This window comes from Hyperolius riggenbachi, chromosome 8, assembly GCF_040937935.1.
Source record: "Hyperolius riggenbachi isolate aHypRig1 chromosome 8, aHypRig1.pri, whole genome shotgun sequence".
NCBI lineage: Eukaryota > Metazoa > Chordata > Amphibia > Anura > Hyperoliidae > Hyperolius > Hyperolius riggenbachi.
In genome coordinates this window covers 282,112,144-282,128,190 of record NC_090653.1, presented here as the reverse complement: position 1 = coordinate 282,128,190, position 16,047 = coordinate 282,112,144, and the positions used below count along the sequence as shown (strand labels likewise).

General features: G+C 47.7%; 1 protein-coding gene across 10 annotated transcripts in view; it reads left to right on the top strand.

Moving 5' to 3' along the window:
* The window catches only part of DAB2IP (DAB2 interacting protein), a 974,997-nt gene that overhangs the window by 461,158 nt on the left and 497,792 nt on the right, over window positions 1-16,047 (top strand). For 9 of the 10 annotated variants that reach the window (XM_068249028.1, XM_068249025.1, XM_068249024.1 and 6 more), the window contains one exon: window positions 8,090-8,193. The exons of the other annotated variant lie outside the window; for it this stretch is intronic. In XM_068249028.1, coding sequence (XP_068105129.1) covers window positions 8,125-8,193 — 69 coding nt within the window. In that variant the 5' untranslated portion in view covers window positions 8,090-8,124. The remainder of the gene's footprint in view (window positions 1-8,089; window positions 8,194-16,047) is intronic. 10 annotated transcript variants of the gene reach the window in all.

The following is a 16,047-nucleotide window of genomic DNA, read 5'->3' as shown; positions in this document are numbered from 1 at the left end:
GAGTGAGGTATGGCTACCGTCGGAGTTAGTCTCTAGTGGGACAGAGACAGTGATAAAAACCTGGTGTAGATACTTCTCTACCGTTTCCAAAAACTAGAACAAGAAGTCCAGAGTTCCACTTAAACAGTAACTGTAACCCAGGATTGAAGTCATCCCAATCAGTAGCTGATACCCCCTTTCCCAGGAGAAATCTTTTCCTTTACTCTAATAGATCATCCGGAAAGTCTGTATGGCTGATATTGTGGTGAAACCCCTCCCACAGTGTGATGTCATGACCATGGCTCTTACAGTTTGCTGCCTTTGAACCTCGTTACATTGTGGGAAATAACGGCTATTTCCAACTGCAAGCAGTATCTCCCTCTGTACATAGAACTCTTAGTAACGAGCATTCCGTACAGATTACCTGGCAGGACTAAAAATGTAGCCAGCAGCGATACATTACAGGCTGTAAATCAGGGAGAGGAAGGATTTTACAATGGGAAAAAACTGACTAAATACTCTGTAAATAAATATTATAAACAATAAGCAATTTTATTCATTGTTATTTTCACTACAGTTCCTCTTTAAAGAGGCCCTGTAGTGACATATAGTAGAATGCAGTAAATTATTCAGGATACCCAATTTTACTGTAATTTTTCCTGGTTTCAGCATCAGAAATACTTCCTATATCTATGGATTACAGTATATTGGTGTGTAGCTCCGCCCTCCCAGTGATGTCACAGCCTAGGCTGATTATCTATTCAGAATTCTCCTCTTAGTGCATGCTGGGAGACCAGGTATATTTTTTAGTGGTTTCAGAACACTCAGTAGCCAAACATTCCGCAGAGCTGCACCTGACAGGCCCAAAGAAGTTGCCGCCAGTGATAAATGTCAGAATGTGAATCAGGGAGAGGAAAGATTTTACATAGGGGCACACACTGACTAAATCATCTATAAATGAATATTGTAAACAAATAAGCCATTTTATTCATGACATTATTTTCACTACAGGTCCTCTTTAAACCCTTCTGACTTAACGTGTCAGCCGTGAGCGGAGCCGTCGCCCGGCAGCTACGAATTTGTTCTCGTAATTTTTTTATTTCTTTTGTTTACACTTCCCAGCCCCGGTTCCCTTTCATCTTTTAACGCTTGTCAAGAGAATCAGTAAATATTCCGGTATTCAGGCCCCGGGGCTCTTCTCTTAATGCAGAAATCTCTCTACTCCGCCAAATAAAGTCGTGTTGAAGGATTTTGTGCCGCCGGGCCGCTCGTCCCTTTCCCTACGCTCAGCGGATAATTCACGGAACATGTCGCCAGCCCTGCATTGTTGTCCGCCGGCTGGGCGGCCTTCATTCCCAGCCTTCCTAACACTGATTCCCATCAGTCCCGGGGGAACTTTATAAGGACGCCGGTTACCATGGCGACTTCATCCCACAGAATGCCGGGCGGTGATTGGCTGTCGCCGGGAGAGACCACAGACCGGTTCAGTAGAAGGAATCTGTATTGTGTTTTATGGTGTTTTGTGTGAGTGACAATGACTTCACCAGCTGGTAGAGCCTCAGGGACTTCCTGTTGTCCTTTCTGAGCAGAATATTTGCTGCCAGCCTTGGAATAGATGGCCTGAATGCTGCCTGGTGATTGTCATACTAAGCCTGCAGCTTATGTACACAGAGAGGCAGCAACACCTTCATTAAATAGTGTTCTTGGTAAAGATAAACGAGTTATCTGGCTTCCACCATCTAGTGTTTTTTTGATGATGTTGGCGCTTTATAAATACAATAAATAATAAAATAATAATAATGATGCCATTTTTCTGCTCCCGGTATTTCTGAGTTGGAGAGGTAGTAGTGCTGTCGGTGATGATGTTCAAGATCTGTGGCTCCTGGTATCTTTCCAGTTTTCCAATGGTAATGATGTTGGAGGCTGATGGAGACTGAGTTCTCCACCTCCTGACACCTCTGGACTCTAGGGGTGGCAATGGTGATGGGGACCGCAATTGAGTTCTCCACCTCCTGGCATCTCTGGACTCTAGGGGTGGCAATGGTGATTGTGACTGTGATTGAGTTCTCCTCCTCCTGGCATCTCTGTACTCTAGCGGTGGCAATGGTGATGGGGACCGTGATTGAGTTCTCCTCCTCCTGGCATCTCTGGATTCTAGGGGTGGCAATGGTGATGGGGACCGTGTTTGAGTTCTCCTCCTCCTGGCATCTCTGTACTCTAGCGGTGGCAATGGTGATGGGGACCGTGATTGAGTTCTCCACCTCCTGGCATCTCTGGACTCTAGGGGTGGCAATGGAGATGGTGACCGTGATTATGTTCTCCACCTCCTGGCATCTCTGGACTCTAGGGGCGGCAATGGTGATGGTGACCATGCTTGAGTTCTCCACCTCCTGGCATCTCTGGACTCTAGGGGTGGCAATGGTGATGGTGACCGTGATTATGTTCTCCACCTCCTGACATCTCTGGACTCTAGGGGTGGCAATGGTGATGGTGACCGTGATTGTGTTCTCCACCTCCTGGCATCTCTGGACTGTAGGGGCGGCAATGGTGAGGGTGACCGTGATTATGTTCTCCACCTCCTGGCATTTCTGGACTCTAGGGGTGGCAATGGTGATGGGGACCGTGATTGAGTTCTCCACCTCCTGGCATCTCTGGACTCTAGGGGTGGCAATGGAGATGGTGACCGCGATTGAGGTCTCTACCTCCTGGCATCTCTGGACTCTAGGGGTGGCAATGGAGATGGTGACAGTGATTATGTTCTCCACCTCCTGGCATCTCTGGACTCTAGGGGTGGCAATGGTGATGGTGACCATGCTTGAGTTCTCCACCTCCTGGCATTTCTGGACTCTAGGGGTGGCAATGGTGTGATGGTGACTATGATTGAGTTCTCCACCTCCTGGCATCTCTGGACTCTAGGGGTGGCAATGGTGATGGTGACCGTGATTGAGGTCTCCACCTCCTGGCATCTCTGGACTCTAGGGGTGGCAATGGAGATGGTGACCGTGATTATGTTCTCCACCTCCTGGCATCTCTGGACTGTAGGGGCGGCAATGGTGAGGGTGACCGTGATTATGTTCTCCACCTCCTGGCATCTCTGGACTCTAGGGGTGGCAATGGTGATGGGGACCGTGATTGAGCTCTCCACCTCCTGGCATCTCTGGACTCTAGGGGGGCAATGAAGATGGTGACCGCGATTGAGGTCTCCACCTCCTGGCATCTCTGGGCTCTAGGGGTGGCAATGGTGATTGTGGCCGAGATCGAATTCTCCACCTCCTGGCATCTCTGGACTCTAGGGGTGGCAATGGAGATGGTGACCGTGATTATGTTCTCCACCTCCTGGCATCTCTGGACTCTAGGGGTGGCAATGGTGATGGTGACCATGCTTGAGTTCTCCACCTCCTGGCATTTCTGGACTCTAGGGGGGGGCAATGGTGTGATGGTGACTATGATTGAGTTCTCCACCTCCTGGCATCTCTGGACTCTAGGGGTGGCAATGGAGATGGTGACCGCGATTGAGGTCTCTCCACCTCCTGGCATCTCTGGACTCTAGGGGTGGCAATGGTGATTGTGGCCGAGATCGAATTCTCCACCTCCTGGCATCTCTGGACTCTAGGGGTGGCAATGGAGATGGTGACCATGATTATGTTCTCCACCTCCTGGCATCTCTGGACTCTAGGGATGGCAATGGTGATGGTGACCATGCTTGAGTTCTCCACCTCCTGGCATTTCTGGACTCTAGGGGTGGCAATGGTGTGATGGTGACTATGATTGAGTTCTCCACCTCCTGGCATCTCTGGACTCTAGGGGTGGCAATGGTGATGGTGACCGTGATTATGTTCTCCACCTCCTGACATCTCTGGACTCTAGGGGTGGCAATGGTGATAGTGACCGTGATTGAGTTCTCCACCTCCTGGCATCTCTGGACTGTAGGGGCGGCAATGGTGAGGGTGACTGTGATTATGTTCTCCATCTCCTGGCATCTCTGGACTCTAGGGGTGGCAATGGTGATGGGGACCGTGATTGAGTTCTCCACCTCCTGGCATCTCTGGACTCTAGGGGTGGCAATGGTGAGGGTGACCGTGATTATGTTCTCCACCTCCTGGCATCTCTGGACTCTAGGGGTGGCAATAGTGAGGGTGATCGTGATTTAGTTCTCCACCTCCTCGCATCTCTGGACTCTAGGGGTGGCAATGGTGATGGTGACCGTGATTTAGTTCTCCTCCTCCTGGCATCTCTGGATTCTAGGGGTGGCAATGGTGATGGTGACTGTGATTTAGTTCTCCACCTCCTGGCATCTCTGGACTGTAGGGGCGGCAATGGTGAGGGTGACCGTGATTATGTTCTCCACCTCCTGGCATCTCTGGACTCTAGGGGTGGCAATGGTGATGGGGACCGTGATTGAGCTCTCCACCTCCTGGCATCTCTGGACTCTAGGGGTGGCAATGGTGATGGGGACCGTGATTGAGTTCTCCACCTCCTCGCATCTCTGGATTCTAGGGGTGGCAATGGTGTGATGGTGACTATGATTGGGTTCTCCACCTCCTGGCATCTCTGGACTCTAGGGGTGGCAATAGTGAGGGTGACCGTGATTTAGTTCTCCACCTCCTCGCATCTCTGGACTCTAGGGGTGGCAATGGTGATGGTGACCGTGATTGAGTTCTCCACCTCCTGGCATCTCTGGACTGTAGGGGCGGCAATGGTGAGGGTGACCGTGATTATGTTCTCCACCTCCTGGCATCTCTGGACTCTGGGGGTGGCAATGGTGATGGGGACCGTGATTGAGTTCTCCACCTCCTGGCATCTCTGGACTCTAGGGGTGGCAATGGTGAGGGTGACCGTGATTATGTTCTCCACCTCCTGGCATCTCTGGACTCTAGGGGTGGCAATGGTGATGGTAACAGTGATTGAGTTCTCCACCTTCTGGCATCTCTGGACTCTAGGGGTGGCAATGGTGATGGTTACTGTGATTGAGTTCTCCTCCTCCTGGCATTTCTGGACTCTAGGGGTGATGATGGTGGCCGTGATTGAGCTCTCCACCTCCTGGCATCTCTGGATTCTAGGGGTGGCAATGGTGATTATGGCCATGATTGAGATCTCCACCTCCTGGCATCTCTGGACTCTAGGGGTGGCAATAGTGAGGGTGACCGTGATTTAGTTCTCCACCTCCTCGCATCTCTGGACTCTAGGGGTGGCAATGGAGATGGTGACCGCGATTGAGTTCTCCACCTCTTGCCATCTCTGGACTCTAGGGGTGGCAATGGTGATGGTGACCATGCTTGAGTTCTCCACCTCCTGGCATCTCTGGACTCTAGGGGTGGCAATAATGAGGGTGACCGTGATTTAGTTCTCCACCTCCTGGCATCTCTGGACTCTAGGGGTGGCAATGGTGATGGTGGCCGTCATTGAGTTCTCCTCCTCCTTGCATCTCTGGACTCTAGGGGTGGCAATGGAGATGGTGACCGTGATTGAGTTCTCCTCCTCCTGGCATCTCTGGACTCTAGGGGTGGCAATGGTGATGGGGACCGTGATTGAGTTCTCCACCTCCTAGCATCTCTGGACTCTAGGGGTGGCAATGGTGATGGGGACCGTGATTGAATTCTCCTCCTCCTGGCATCTCTGGACTCTAGGGGTGGCAATGGTGATGGGGACCATGATTGAGTTCTCCACCTCCTGGCATCTCTGGACTCTAGGGGTGGCAATGGTGATGGGGACCGTGATTATGTTCTCCACCTCCTGACATCTCTGGACTCTAGGGGTGGCAATGGTGATGGGGACCATGATTGAGTTCTCCACCTCCTGGCATCTCTGGACTCTAGGGGTGGCAATGGTGATGGTGACTGTGATTGAGTTCTCCACCTCCTGGCATCTCTGGACTCTGAGGGTGGCATTGGTGATAGTGACCGTGATTATGTTCTCCACCTCCTGACATCTCTGGACTCCAGGGGTGGCAATGGTGATGGGGACCGTGATTGAGTTCTCCACCTCCTGGCATCTCTGGACTCTAGGGGTGGCAATGGTGATGGTGACTGTGATTGAGTTCTCCACCTCCTGGCATCTCTGGACTCTAGGGGTGGCAATGGTGATGGGGACCGTGATTGAGTTCTCCTCCTCCTGGCATCTCTGGACTCTAGGGGCGGCAATGGTGATGGTGACTGTGATTGAGTTCTCCACCTCCACCCTCCCCTGCCTTGAGAAGCAGCTCCCATCTTGCACATGTTGCTTCCTTTGGACCTTCCTCTTCCATATGAAGTAATCCCTTCCATCCATGTCCAGCCACCACCTTGGGCTGCCCCAGGCTTGGACAGATCAGGTTATTTGGGCACCGCGTTAGGCTGGCATCTGTATTCATTTTTGGTAATCGGACGCCTAGCAGGTCATTTCAGCTACTATATAGTATTTAATGGTTGTAGCCGATTGTAAACAATCAGCTATAATTAGTGTTAAGAAGAATTTTATCCCTGGATTGAACGTCATCCCAATCAGTAACTAGCACAGGGGAAATTGTTTCCTTTTCTCAAATAGCTCATCGTATCTCCCTCTGTGCATAGAGCTCTCAGTAATCCTCCCTAGTGTTTCCAGCTCGATTATGCAATCTTAGTGACAATCACCCCTCTTGTGGACTAGAACAGTCTCTATTTTGACCTATGACACTGTATTGTTATCAAATCATTTGCATGATCTTGTTTTGTTGTGAGTTTCCGTATGTTCTACCTGTATGTTAACCCATTTATCTACTGTATTGTGCAGCGCTGCGTAATATGTTGGCGCTTTATAAATACAATAAATAATAATAATAATAATAATAATGAAAGTAACAAACATTCCATACAGATCACCTGGCAGAACACTCCGTAGAGATCACAATGGTTTTACAATAGGCAAACACTGACAAAATAATCTCTAAATGTACTGTATATTGTAAACAATAAGCCATTTTATTCATTATGTTATTTACATTACAGTTCCTCTTTAGGCTGTGTGTGTGTGTGTGTGTGTGTGTGTGTGTGTACAGTGTGTGTGTGTGTGTGTATGTGTGTGTGTGTGTTACTGTGCAGAGTGTGTGTGTGTGTGTGTGTGTACAGTGTGTGTGTGTGTGTGTGTGTGTGTGTGTGTGTGTGTGTGTGTGTGTGTACAGTGTGTGTGTGTGTGTACAGTGTGTCTGCCTGTGTGTGTGTGTACAGTGTGTGTACTGTGTGTGTGTGTGTGTGTGTGTGTGTTAAGGTTAAGGTTAGCCATCAGGTGGGGGGGGCAGCTGCAGGAAAGTTAGGGTTAGGCATTAGATGGGGCGAACAAGAGTTAGGAACTTAAACTGAAGGGTCAGGGCCCTTTCACACTGGGCGGTGCGGTATTTTTACGCCACCGCACGCCAATGAAATTGTATGGGGCCATTCATACCGATGTGGCACGATAAAACGGAAGCAACATTTATGTTGCATCCCGACGCAAGGACAGATCTATGTTACCACGCGGTTCTGCAGCAACATGCGGGGGACCGGAAGTCCTGTAAGTCTATGGCAACGCCTGTGTGTGAAAACCAGCCGCAAGCTTTACGTATCTTTAGCAATACGCTTCCATGCACGTGATCGCTTCAGCCCCAGGAAGTGAGCGTCACTTCCTGCTTGGCCGGCTGCCAGACGGAGATTGCCATGTACTAATGCGGTAATTCCCGAAATGTCTGTTTTTGGGCCCCCACAGTGTGAAACCAGCCTCGAGGTTAGGATAAGTTCCAGGCAGTGCATAGTAAAATACTGGTAATTTAAACTGATGTAGTGGTAAATAAACTGGTAATTTACACCGAAATACGTGCTCAGGCTTGGGCCTCTGAGGCCTTTCCAGAATTCTGGCCCTGCTGGTATTCCTGGATTTTGGGGATGGTTGTGCTGGTGTTGATGGTGAGTACACGGCGCATAATGAACGCTTGTTTCGTCTCTCGGAATAACAAGCTTTACGCTGGGTTCACATCTCAAGTCACTGAAATTCATTTTCAGCTCAGACCAGAGTGAGAATGACGCAGTCACTACGGTTGCTATACACGCGCCTTATTATTCTGATTCATTGTCGTTTCTTTGCTTTATTACCTGATTATCTTATGTTCTTCTGTCTCGTGCAGAGTCGCCGTCTGAGAGGTCGGGAAGAAGGCGCAGCATGCCCGGGAGTACGACGGAGAAGAGCCCCACTATGGAGCCGAGCACCACCACGCCATTTCGAGTGACGGTATGTCAACTTTCTGTGCTCTTTAACCAAAAGACATTGGGCCTTTACTAAGGTTCTCCTGGGCTAGAAGTCATTGGAGATCTTTAGTGATCCTGGCCTGGTCTGGATTTATGATGTGTTTGGCTACTAGGCAGCCCTTACTTGCACACTCAGAACAATTGCTTACATCTCTAAGCCAAGTCTGCAGGATATCCAATGTTCTTCAAGGCTTTACCGATGTTCCCCTAGGTTTGACTGATGCTCTCCAAGGTTTGTGTGATGTTCCTAAGTTTTGACCGATACTCTCCAAGGTTTGCCTGTTGTTCCTAAGGTTTGTTCGATGCTCCCCAAGGTTTGACTGATGTTCCCCAAGGTTTGTCTGATGTTCCTAAGGTTTGTTCGACGCTCCCCAAGGTTTGACTGATGTTCCCCAAGGTTTGTCTGATGTTCCTAAGGTTTGTTCGACGCTCCCCAAGGTTTGCCTGTTGTTCCTAAGGTTTGTTCGACGCTCCCCAAGGTTTGACTGATGTTCCCCAAGGTTTGTCTGATGTTCCTAAGGTTTGTTCGACGCTCCCCAAGGTTTGACTGATGTTCCCCAAGGTTTGTTTGATGTTCCTAAGGTTTGGCCGAGGTTTGGCCAATGCTCTCCAAGGTTTGACTGATGTTCCCCAAGGTTTGCCTGTTGTTCCTAAGGTTTGTTCGACGCTCCCCAAGGTTTGACTGATGTTCCCCAAGGTTTGCCTGTTGTTCCTAAGGTTTGTTCGACGCTCCCCAAGGTTTGACTGATGTTTCCCAAGGTTTGTTTGATGTTCCTAAGGTTTGGCCGAGGTTTGGCCAATGCTCTCCGAGGTTTGACTGATGTTCCCCAAGGTTTGACTGATGTTCCTAAGATTTGAATAATGTTCCACAAGGTTTGGCCATTGTTCCTCAAGGTTTGGTCGATGTTCCCCAAGGTTTGATCGATGTTCTCTAAGGTTGACTGATGCTCCCCAAGGTTTGACTGATGTTCTTTAAGGTTTGACCAACCCAGGAGAGCCTTCAGTAAATCTGATGTTAATTTAATTTTGTGATGACTATTAGGAACATCACATTGTATGTTGTTATTCTGGATGGTGATATTCCTTCTCTGCTCATTATTGAAGCGTCTCGCCACCCATGATGGAGTGATGGAGATCTGTTTATTCTGCCATCTTCCTTCATCCACTAAATAACTTTACTTTAGAGAGGTAACTTTACTTTTTGAAAGGTTTGCTCTAAGGGCCCTCTGGCTCTAGGGGCCCTCTCATACTATAATGTGTGCTTTGTCAATCTTTCTGATGCAGCACTTCTGTCATTCAGCCTTGAATTAAATGTGCACCACCCGCTCCACGAAACGTCACCTATACTCACTCAATGGATCTTTAACCCAGGCCCTTTTCACACTGCCGCGTTTCGTTGGCCTATTTTGCTGAAGGCCAATGCTACACCAGTGAAAGTCTATGGGGCTTTTGGTATCTCGCACTGTGCGATGCACTCCACCCAATTCACTGCAAAAGCAACAGCACGTTGCTGGGCAACATGCTTGGCGACGTGGGGCAAACCAGAAGTCATTTAAGTCTATGGCTCTCCAGCATTTTTTTTATTTGATGGCGTTTGCGTTGCGGGGCGCATACACGGAAACTTATTTTTGCAATACACTTTCGCACAATTCGATTTTCGGCCACAGGAAGTGATCGCCAGAGAGCATCACTTCCTGCTTGGCTCCCAGCTTCCGTCTGGGCCGAGAACCGTCTAGTTTGTATACAAGGCATTGGCTCCCCTTCATAGCTCTGGAGGAGGGGGGGCGGCACCTTAAATTCGGCTAGAACAAGCTCTTATGGTGAGGCACCTCCCCTAATGCTCACCATACATTGTTAGATTTGTGGTGGATCAACAGTAGCTTTGATCAGAGTTCAGAAGAAGTCATCTTTAATTTCAGTCATTATGCTGCCACCAATACCTCCTGCGCTAGGGATGATCAATGAAATGCAACTATATCCAAGTTTATGCAAATGTATGTACATTTTTATGCAAATATGTGCAGTTTGAAAATGGACCAATCAGTTTAAACCTGGGATGGGGCTTGATGGGTCCATTGTCAAGCTGCATATACTTGCATAAAAATGTACATAAATGTGCATAAAATTGGAAATATTTGCATCCCATTGATCATCCCTACTCTGTAACTCTTGATGCAGTACCTAGCTAGGCGGCTATTGATTGTGCTCTTGCTGTGGTCAGATGAGAAAAGAGAGGCTATATTCGATCAGTGTCCAACTGAGAAATAGAAAAATCACATGAGAAGACCTCGGTTTTCACAGTGGTAACATTACAGCTAGTTCTCTGAACAGCCTTTTGTTTGTTGTGAAAATTGGATGAAAGGGTTAAGGTGGCCATACACTGGTCGATTTGCCATCAGATTCGACCAGCAGATAGATTCCTTTCTGATCGAGTCTGATCAGAGAAGGATCGTATGGCCACCTTTACTGCAAACAGATTGTGAATCGATTTCAGCCTGAAACCGATCACATTCACAATCTGTGGTGGTGCTGCCGCTGCATTACCTGTTCCGGCCGGCACGAGTTCCCGCTGTCTTCTCCGCTCCGGCTACTGAACTTCCTGTCCAGGGGATGTTTAAACAGTAGAGGGCGCTCTACTGTTTAAACTTCCTGCCGGGACAGGAAGTTCTGTGTAGCTGTGGAGCCCGAAGCGGAGAAGAAACGGTCTGGAGCCTGAAGCGGAGAAGAAGACCAGGGGACTCGCGCCGGCTGGAGCAGGTAATGTATTACCGCTGTATTGCGTTGGTCGTCGGGCATTCGAACGCCGCTAACGACGCACTCCCGACCCGCCGGCGACCGAGAAAAATCTTCCGCACGGATGGATCGACGGGAATCGACGGAAACGATCAATTTCGGATGAAAATCGATCGTTCTGTCAGCGGTGTGCGCGGCGATTTAACAGTCGTTTCGATCACTGTGATCAAAACAGCTGTATATCGGCGGGAAAATCGTTAGGTGTATGGGCCCCTTTAGCTGTTTTACTTTCGTTTTCTCCTGCAGCCTTCTCAGTCACTGACCTCTCCAGGCTGGTGAGGTTGTTCTCTTATCTCTGAAGGCAGAAGATAAGGGCTTCAAAGAGATTCTCTGAGCAAGATTCAAAGAGAAACAGCCCTGCAGTTTAAAAAAAGCAGTGTGCTGCCCATAGATTGACGTGAATATTATGCAGAATGAACAGTCTTTGGTAAGACCTGTATGTGTGAGGGAGATTAGGATTTTTACACGGATGACATTATTTTTTTGCTTAAAGGCAGGTAGGATAACTGTATAGTCAGTATGCAGTAAGAAGGAACCTGAGGTGAGAGATATACGGAGGCTGCCATATTTATTTCCTTTTTAACAATACCAGTTGCCTGGCAGCCCTGCTGGTCTATTTGGCTGTAGTAGTGTCTGAATCACGCCAGAAACAAGCATTCAGCTAATCCAGTCACACTTTAGTCAGAGCACCTGATCTGCATGCTTGTTTGGGGGCTATAGCAAAGAATCAACAGGACTGCCGGGAAACTTGCATTGTTTAAAAGGAAATAAATATGTAGCAGCCTCCATGTCCCTTTCACTTTAGGTTCCCTTTAAGATACTTAATATTATGTTATGCTGAACTGTAGTTCTTTTTAAAATATTTTTATCAGTTTCAATGTTTTTATTGAATTGAAAAACAAAAGTGTGCTTTCTTAAAACAGAAAGAATTTGCAATAATTCAGGTTGGCGTGAGCTCGAGATGTCTCCCAGTGCACCACTGCTGAATATATGCAAATTAACCATTGTTACCCTTAGAAGCTAAACACACCTCCAGAACCGCTGGAATGCAATGATGTTACATAGTTACATAGTTATTTTGGTTGAAAAAAGACATACGTCCATCGAGTTCAACCAGTATAAAGTACAACACCAGCCTGCTCCCTCACATATCCCTGTTGATCCAGAGGAAGGCGAAAAAACCCTTACAAGGCATGGTCCAATTAGCCCCTAAAGGGAAAAATTCCTTCCCGACTCCAGATGGCAATCAGATAAAATCCCTGGATCAACATCATTAGGCATAACCTAGTAATTGTAGCCATGGATGTCTTTCAACGCAAGGAAAGCATCTAAGCCCCCTTTAAATGCAGGTATAGAGTTTGCCATAACGTCTTCCTGTGGCAATGCATTCCACATCTTAATCACTCTAACTGTAAAGAACCCTTTCCTAAATAAATGGCTAAAACGTTTTTCCTCCATGCGCAGATCATGTCCTCTAGTCCTTTGAGAAGGCCTAGGGACAAAAAGCTCATCTGCCAAGCTATTATATTGCCCTCTGATGTATTTATACATGTTAATTAGATCCCCTCTAAGGCGTCTTTTCTCTAGACTAAATAAACCCAGTTTACCTAACCTCTCTTGGTAAGTGAGACCTTCCATCCCACGTATCAATTTTGTAGCTCGTCTCTGCACCTGCTCTAAAACTGCAATATCTTTTTTGTAATGTGGTGCCCAGAACTGAATTCCATATTCCAGATGTGGCCTTACTAGAGAGTTAAACAGGGGCAATATTATGTGTCAGCTTGTTAATTTGTACAGAGCCAGAATAATGCATTGAGCACCTATCTTATTCATAAAAAAGCAGTGTATGAACACCTTAAAGGATACCTGAACTGACATGTAAATTTTATTAAGCACAGGCAACGTGTTTTGTGGGTCTTCTGCCACTTTCTCAGGCCAAATAAACTGTCTAAAAACATCAATTACAAGAAGTTTTATCTACTTCTGGAATCCTCTTACCCCCTTTGTGCTTTACACCCTCCTTTGGGAGGGCTGTACGTTGGTACCTAGTGCCTTTGCCATCGATAGGACCTTTGTTGTTTTCCCCGAGACTGAGACCACATCCAGCTCCAGCCGGACGCCCGAGTGGAGTCGGGTCTACAGATCTCCACCAGCTTTCAGCGGTTGGTCGCCCCTTGTGCAACCTTCCATTGTGAGTGCTCTAATCCTTTCTGTTTTCCATCACTCTTCTTGTGACATACAGCACCATTTGGGCTCCCATTGTCTCTGTGTGTTTTTTCCTTTTTTTAGGGCGTTTGGTCACCCTTCCTTGCAGCTCTGTACTAAGAGAGAGTCTTGGCATGTTCCCAGTAAGGTCTGTGCTGTGGCTTCCCAGGCTGGTGAGCAGAACTTCTTCTGAAGGACAGGCATGGCTTCCAGCATCTCTGGCCGCTACATGCGGAGTCTCTCTTCAAGTATCGCTCTCGTTCTGACTCATAATCAGGACGTTCCTGGGCAGGTTTCAGGACGCCGGAACGATGTTCCTCTGAATTGGAAGCCGCGAGGTCGGCGAGGCCGTCACCAGCTCTCATTATCCGCGATTTCCTCTCCGCTGGCGGCATAGACATCGATTTCACGCCGGTATTGTCACCAGTAAATGACACGCATGTCACCACATTCATGTGCAATTAGAGGAGATTTAATTAATGTCTGGGATTAATAAAGGGAGCAGGTTTGGGGGTCACGGCTGTCACGGAGGTAGCAGAGATTGCACGATTACACGTCACTGATTAATACGAGAGAGGTAAATTCATTAAAAGGGAAATTTGTGCAAGTTCACGCTTTACGATGAGATTTTCTGCTGTTTACTGTATGATAAATTCCTGCACATGGCGGTCTGTCAGCCGAGCCTGAGTGCTAAGACATCAATTCACAGCATTCATTCTGCCGGCAGATGCCTCTCAGTCACTGTATAACCCAGATCCGTCTCTCCATTTACCTATACCGGCCTAATCTATACCTCTACCTCTACCTATACCGGCCTAATCTATACCTCTCCCTCTACTCTACCTATACCAGCCTAATCTATACCTCTCCCTCTACTCCACCTATACCAGCCTAATCCTCTCCCTCTACTCTACCTATACCGGCCTAATCTATACCTCTACCTCTACTCTACCTATACCAGCCTAATCTACACCTCTCCCTCTTCTCTACCTATACCAGTCTAATCTATACCTCTCCCTCTATTCTGCCTATACCAGCCTAATCTACCTCTCCCTCTACTCTGCCTATACCAGCCTAATCTATACCTCTCCCTCTACTCTGCCTATACCAGCCTAATCTATACCTCTCCCTCTACTCCACCTATACCAGCCTAATCCTCTCCCTCTACTCTACCTATACCGGCCTAATCTATACCTCTCCCTCTACTCTACCTATACCAGCCTAATCTATACCTCTCCCTCTACTCCACCTATACCAGCCTAATCCTCTCCCTCTACTCTACCTATACCGGCCTAATCTATACCTCTACCTCTACTCTACCTATACCAGCCTAATCTACACCTCTCCCTCTTCTCTACCTATACCAGTCTAATCTATACCTCTCCCTCTATTCTGCCTATACCAGCCTAATCTACCTCTCCCTCTACTCTGCCTATACCAGCCTAATCTATACCTCTCCCTCTACTCTGCCTATACCAGCCTAATCTATACCTCTCCCTCTACTCTACCTATACCAGCCTAATCTACACCTCTCCCTCTTCTCTGCCTATACCAGCCTAATATATACCTCTCCCTCTACTCTACCTATACCAGCCTAATATATACCTCTCCCTCTACTCTACCTATACCAGCCTAATCTATACCTCTCCATCTACTCTGCCTATACCAGCCTAATCTACACCTCTCCCTTTTCTCTGCCTATACCAGCCTAATATATACCTCTCCCTCTACTCTACCTATACCAGCCTAATATATACCTCTCCCTCTACTCTACCTATACCAGCCTAATCCTCTCCCTCTAATCTGCCCAAACCACCCTAATCTATACCTCTCCCTCTACTGTGCCTATACTGGCCTAATCTATACCTCTCCCTCTACTCTACCTATACCAGCCTAATCTATACCTCTCCCTCTACTCTGCCTATACCAGCCTAATCTATACCTCTCCCTCTACTCTGCCTATACCAGCCTAATCTATACCTCTCCCTCTACTCTACCTATACCAGCCTAATCTACACCTCTCCCTCTTCTCTGCCTATACCAGTGTAATCTATACCTCTCCATCTACTCTGCCTATACCAGCCTAATCTATACCTGTCCCTCTACTCTGCCTATACCAGCCTAATCTATACCTCTCCCTCTACTCTGCCTATACCAGCCTAATCTATACCTCTCCCTCTACTCTGCCTATACCAGCCTAATCTATACCTCTCCCTCTACTCTGCCTATACCAGCCTAATCTATACCTCTCCCTCTACTCTGCCTATACCAGCCTAATATATACCTCTCCCTCTACTCTACCTATACCAGCCTAATATATACCTCTCCCTCTACTCTACCTATACCAGCCTAATCTATACCTCTCCATCTACTCTGCCTATACCAGCCTAATCTACACCTCTCCCTCTTCTCTGCCTATACCAGCCTAATATATACCTCTCCCTCTACTCTACCTATACCAGCCTAATCTATACCTCTCCCTCTACTCTACCTATACCAGCCTAATCTACACCTCTCCCTCTTCTCTGCCTATACCAGTCTAATCTATACCTCTCCATCTACTCTGCCTATACCAGCCTAATCTATACCTGTCCCTCTACTCTGCCTATACCGGCCTAATCTATACCTCTCCCTCTACTCTGCCTATACCAGCCTAATCTATACCTGTCCCTCTACTCTGCCTATACCGGCCTAATCTATACCTCTCCCTCTACTCTGCCTATACCAGCCTAATCTATAACTCTACCTATACCAGCCTAATCTATACCTCTCCCTCTACTCTGCCTATACCGGCCTAATCTATACCTCTCCCTCTACTCTGCCTATACCAGCCTAATCT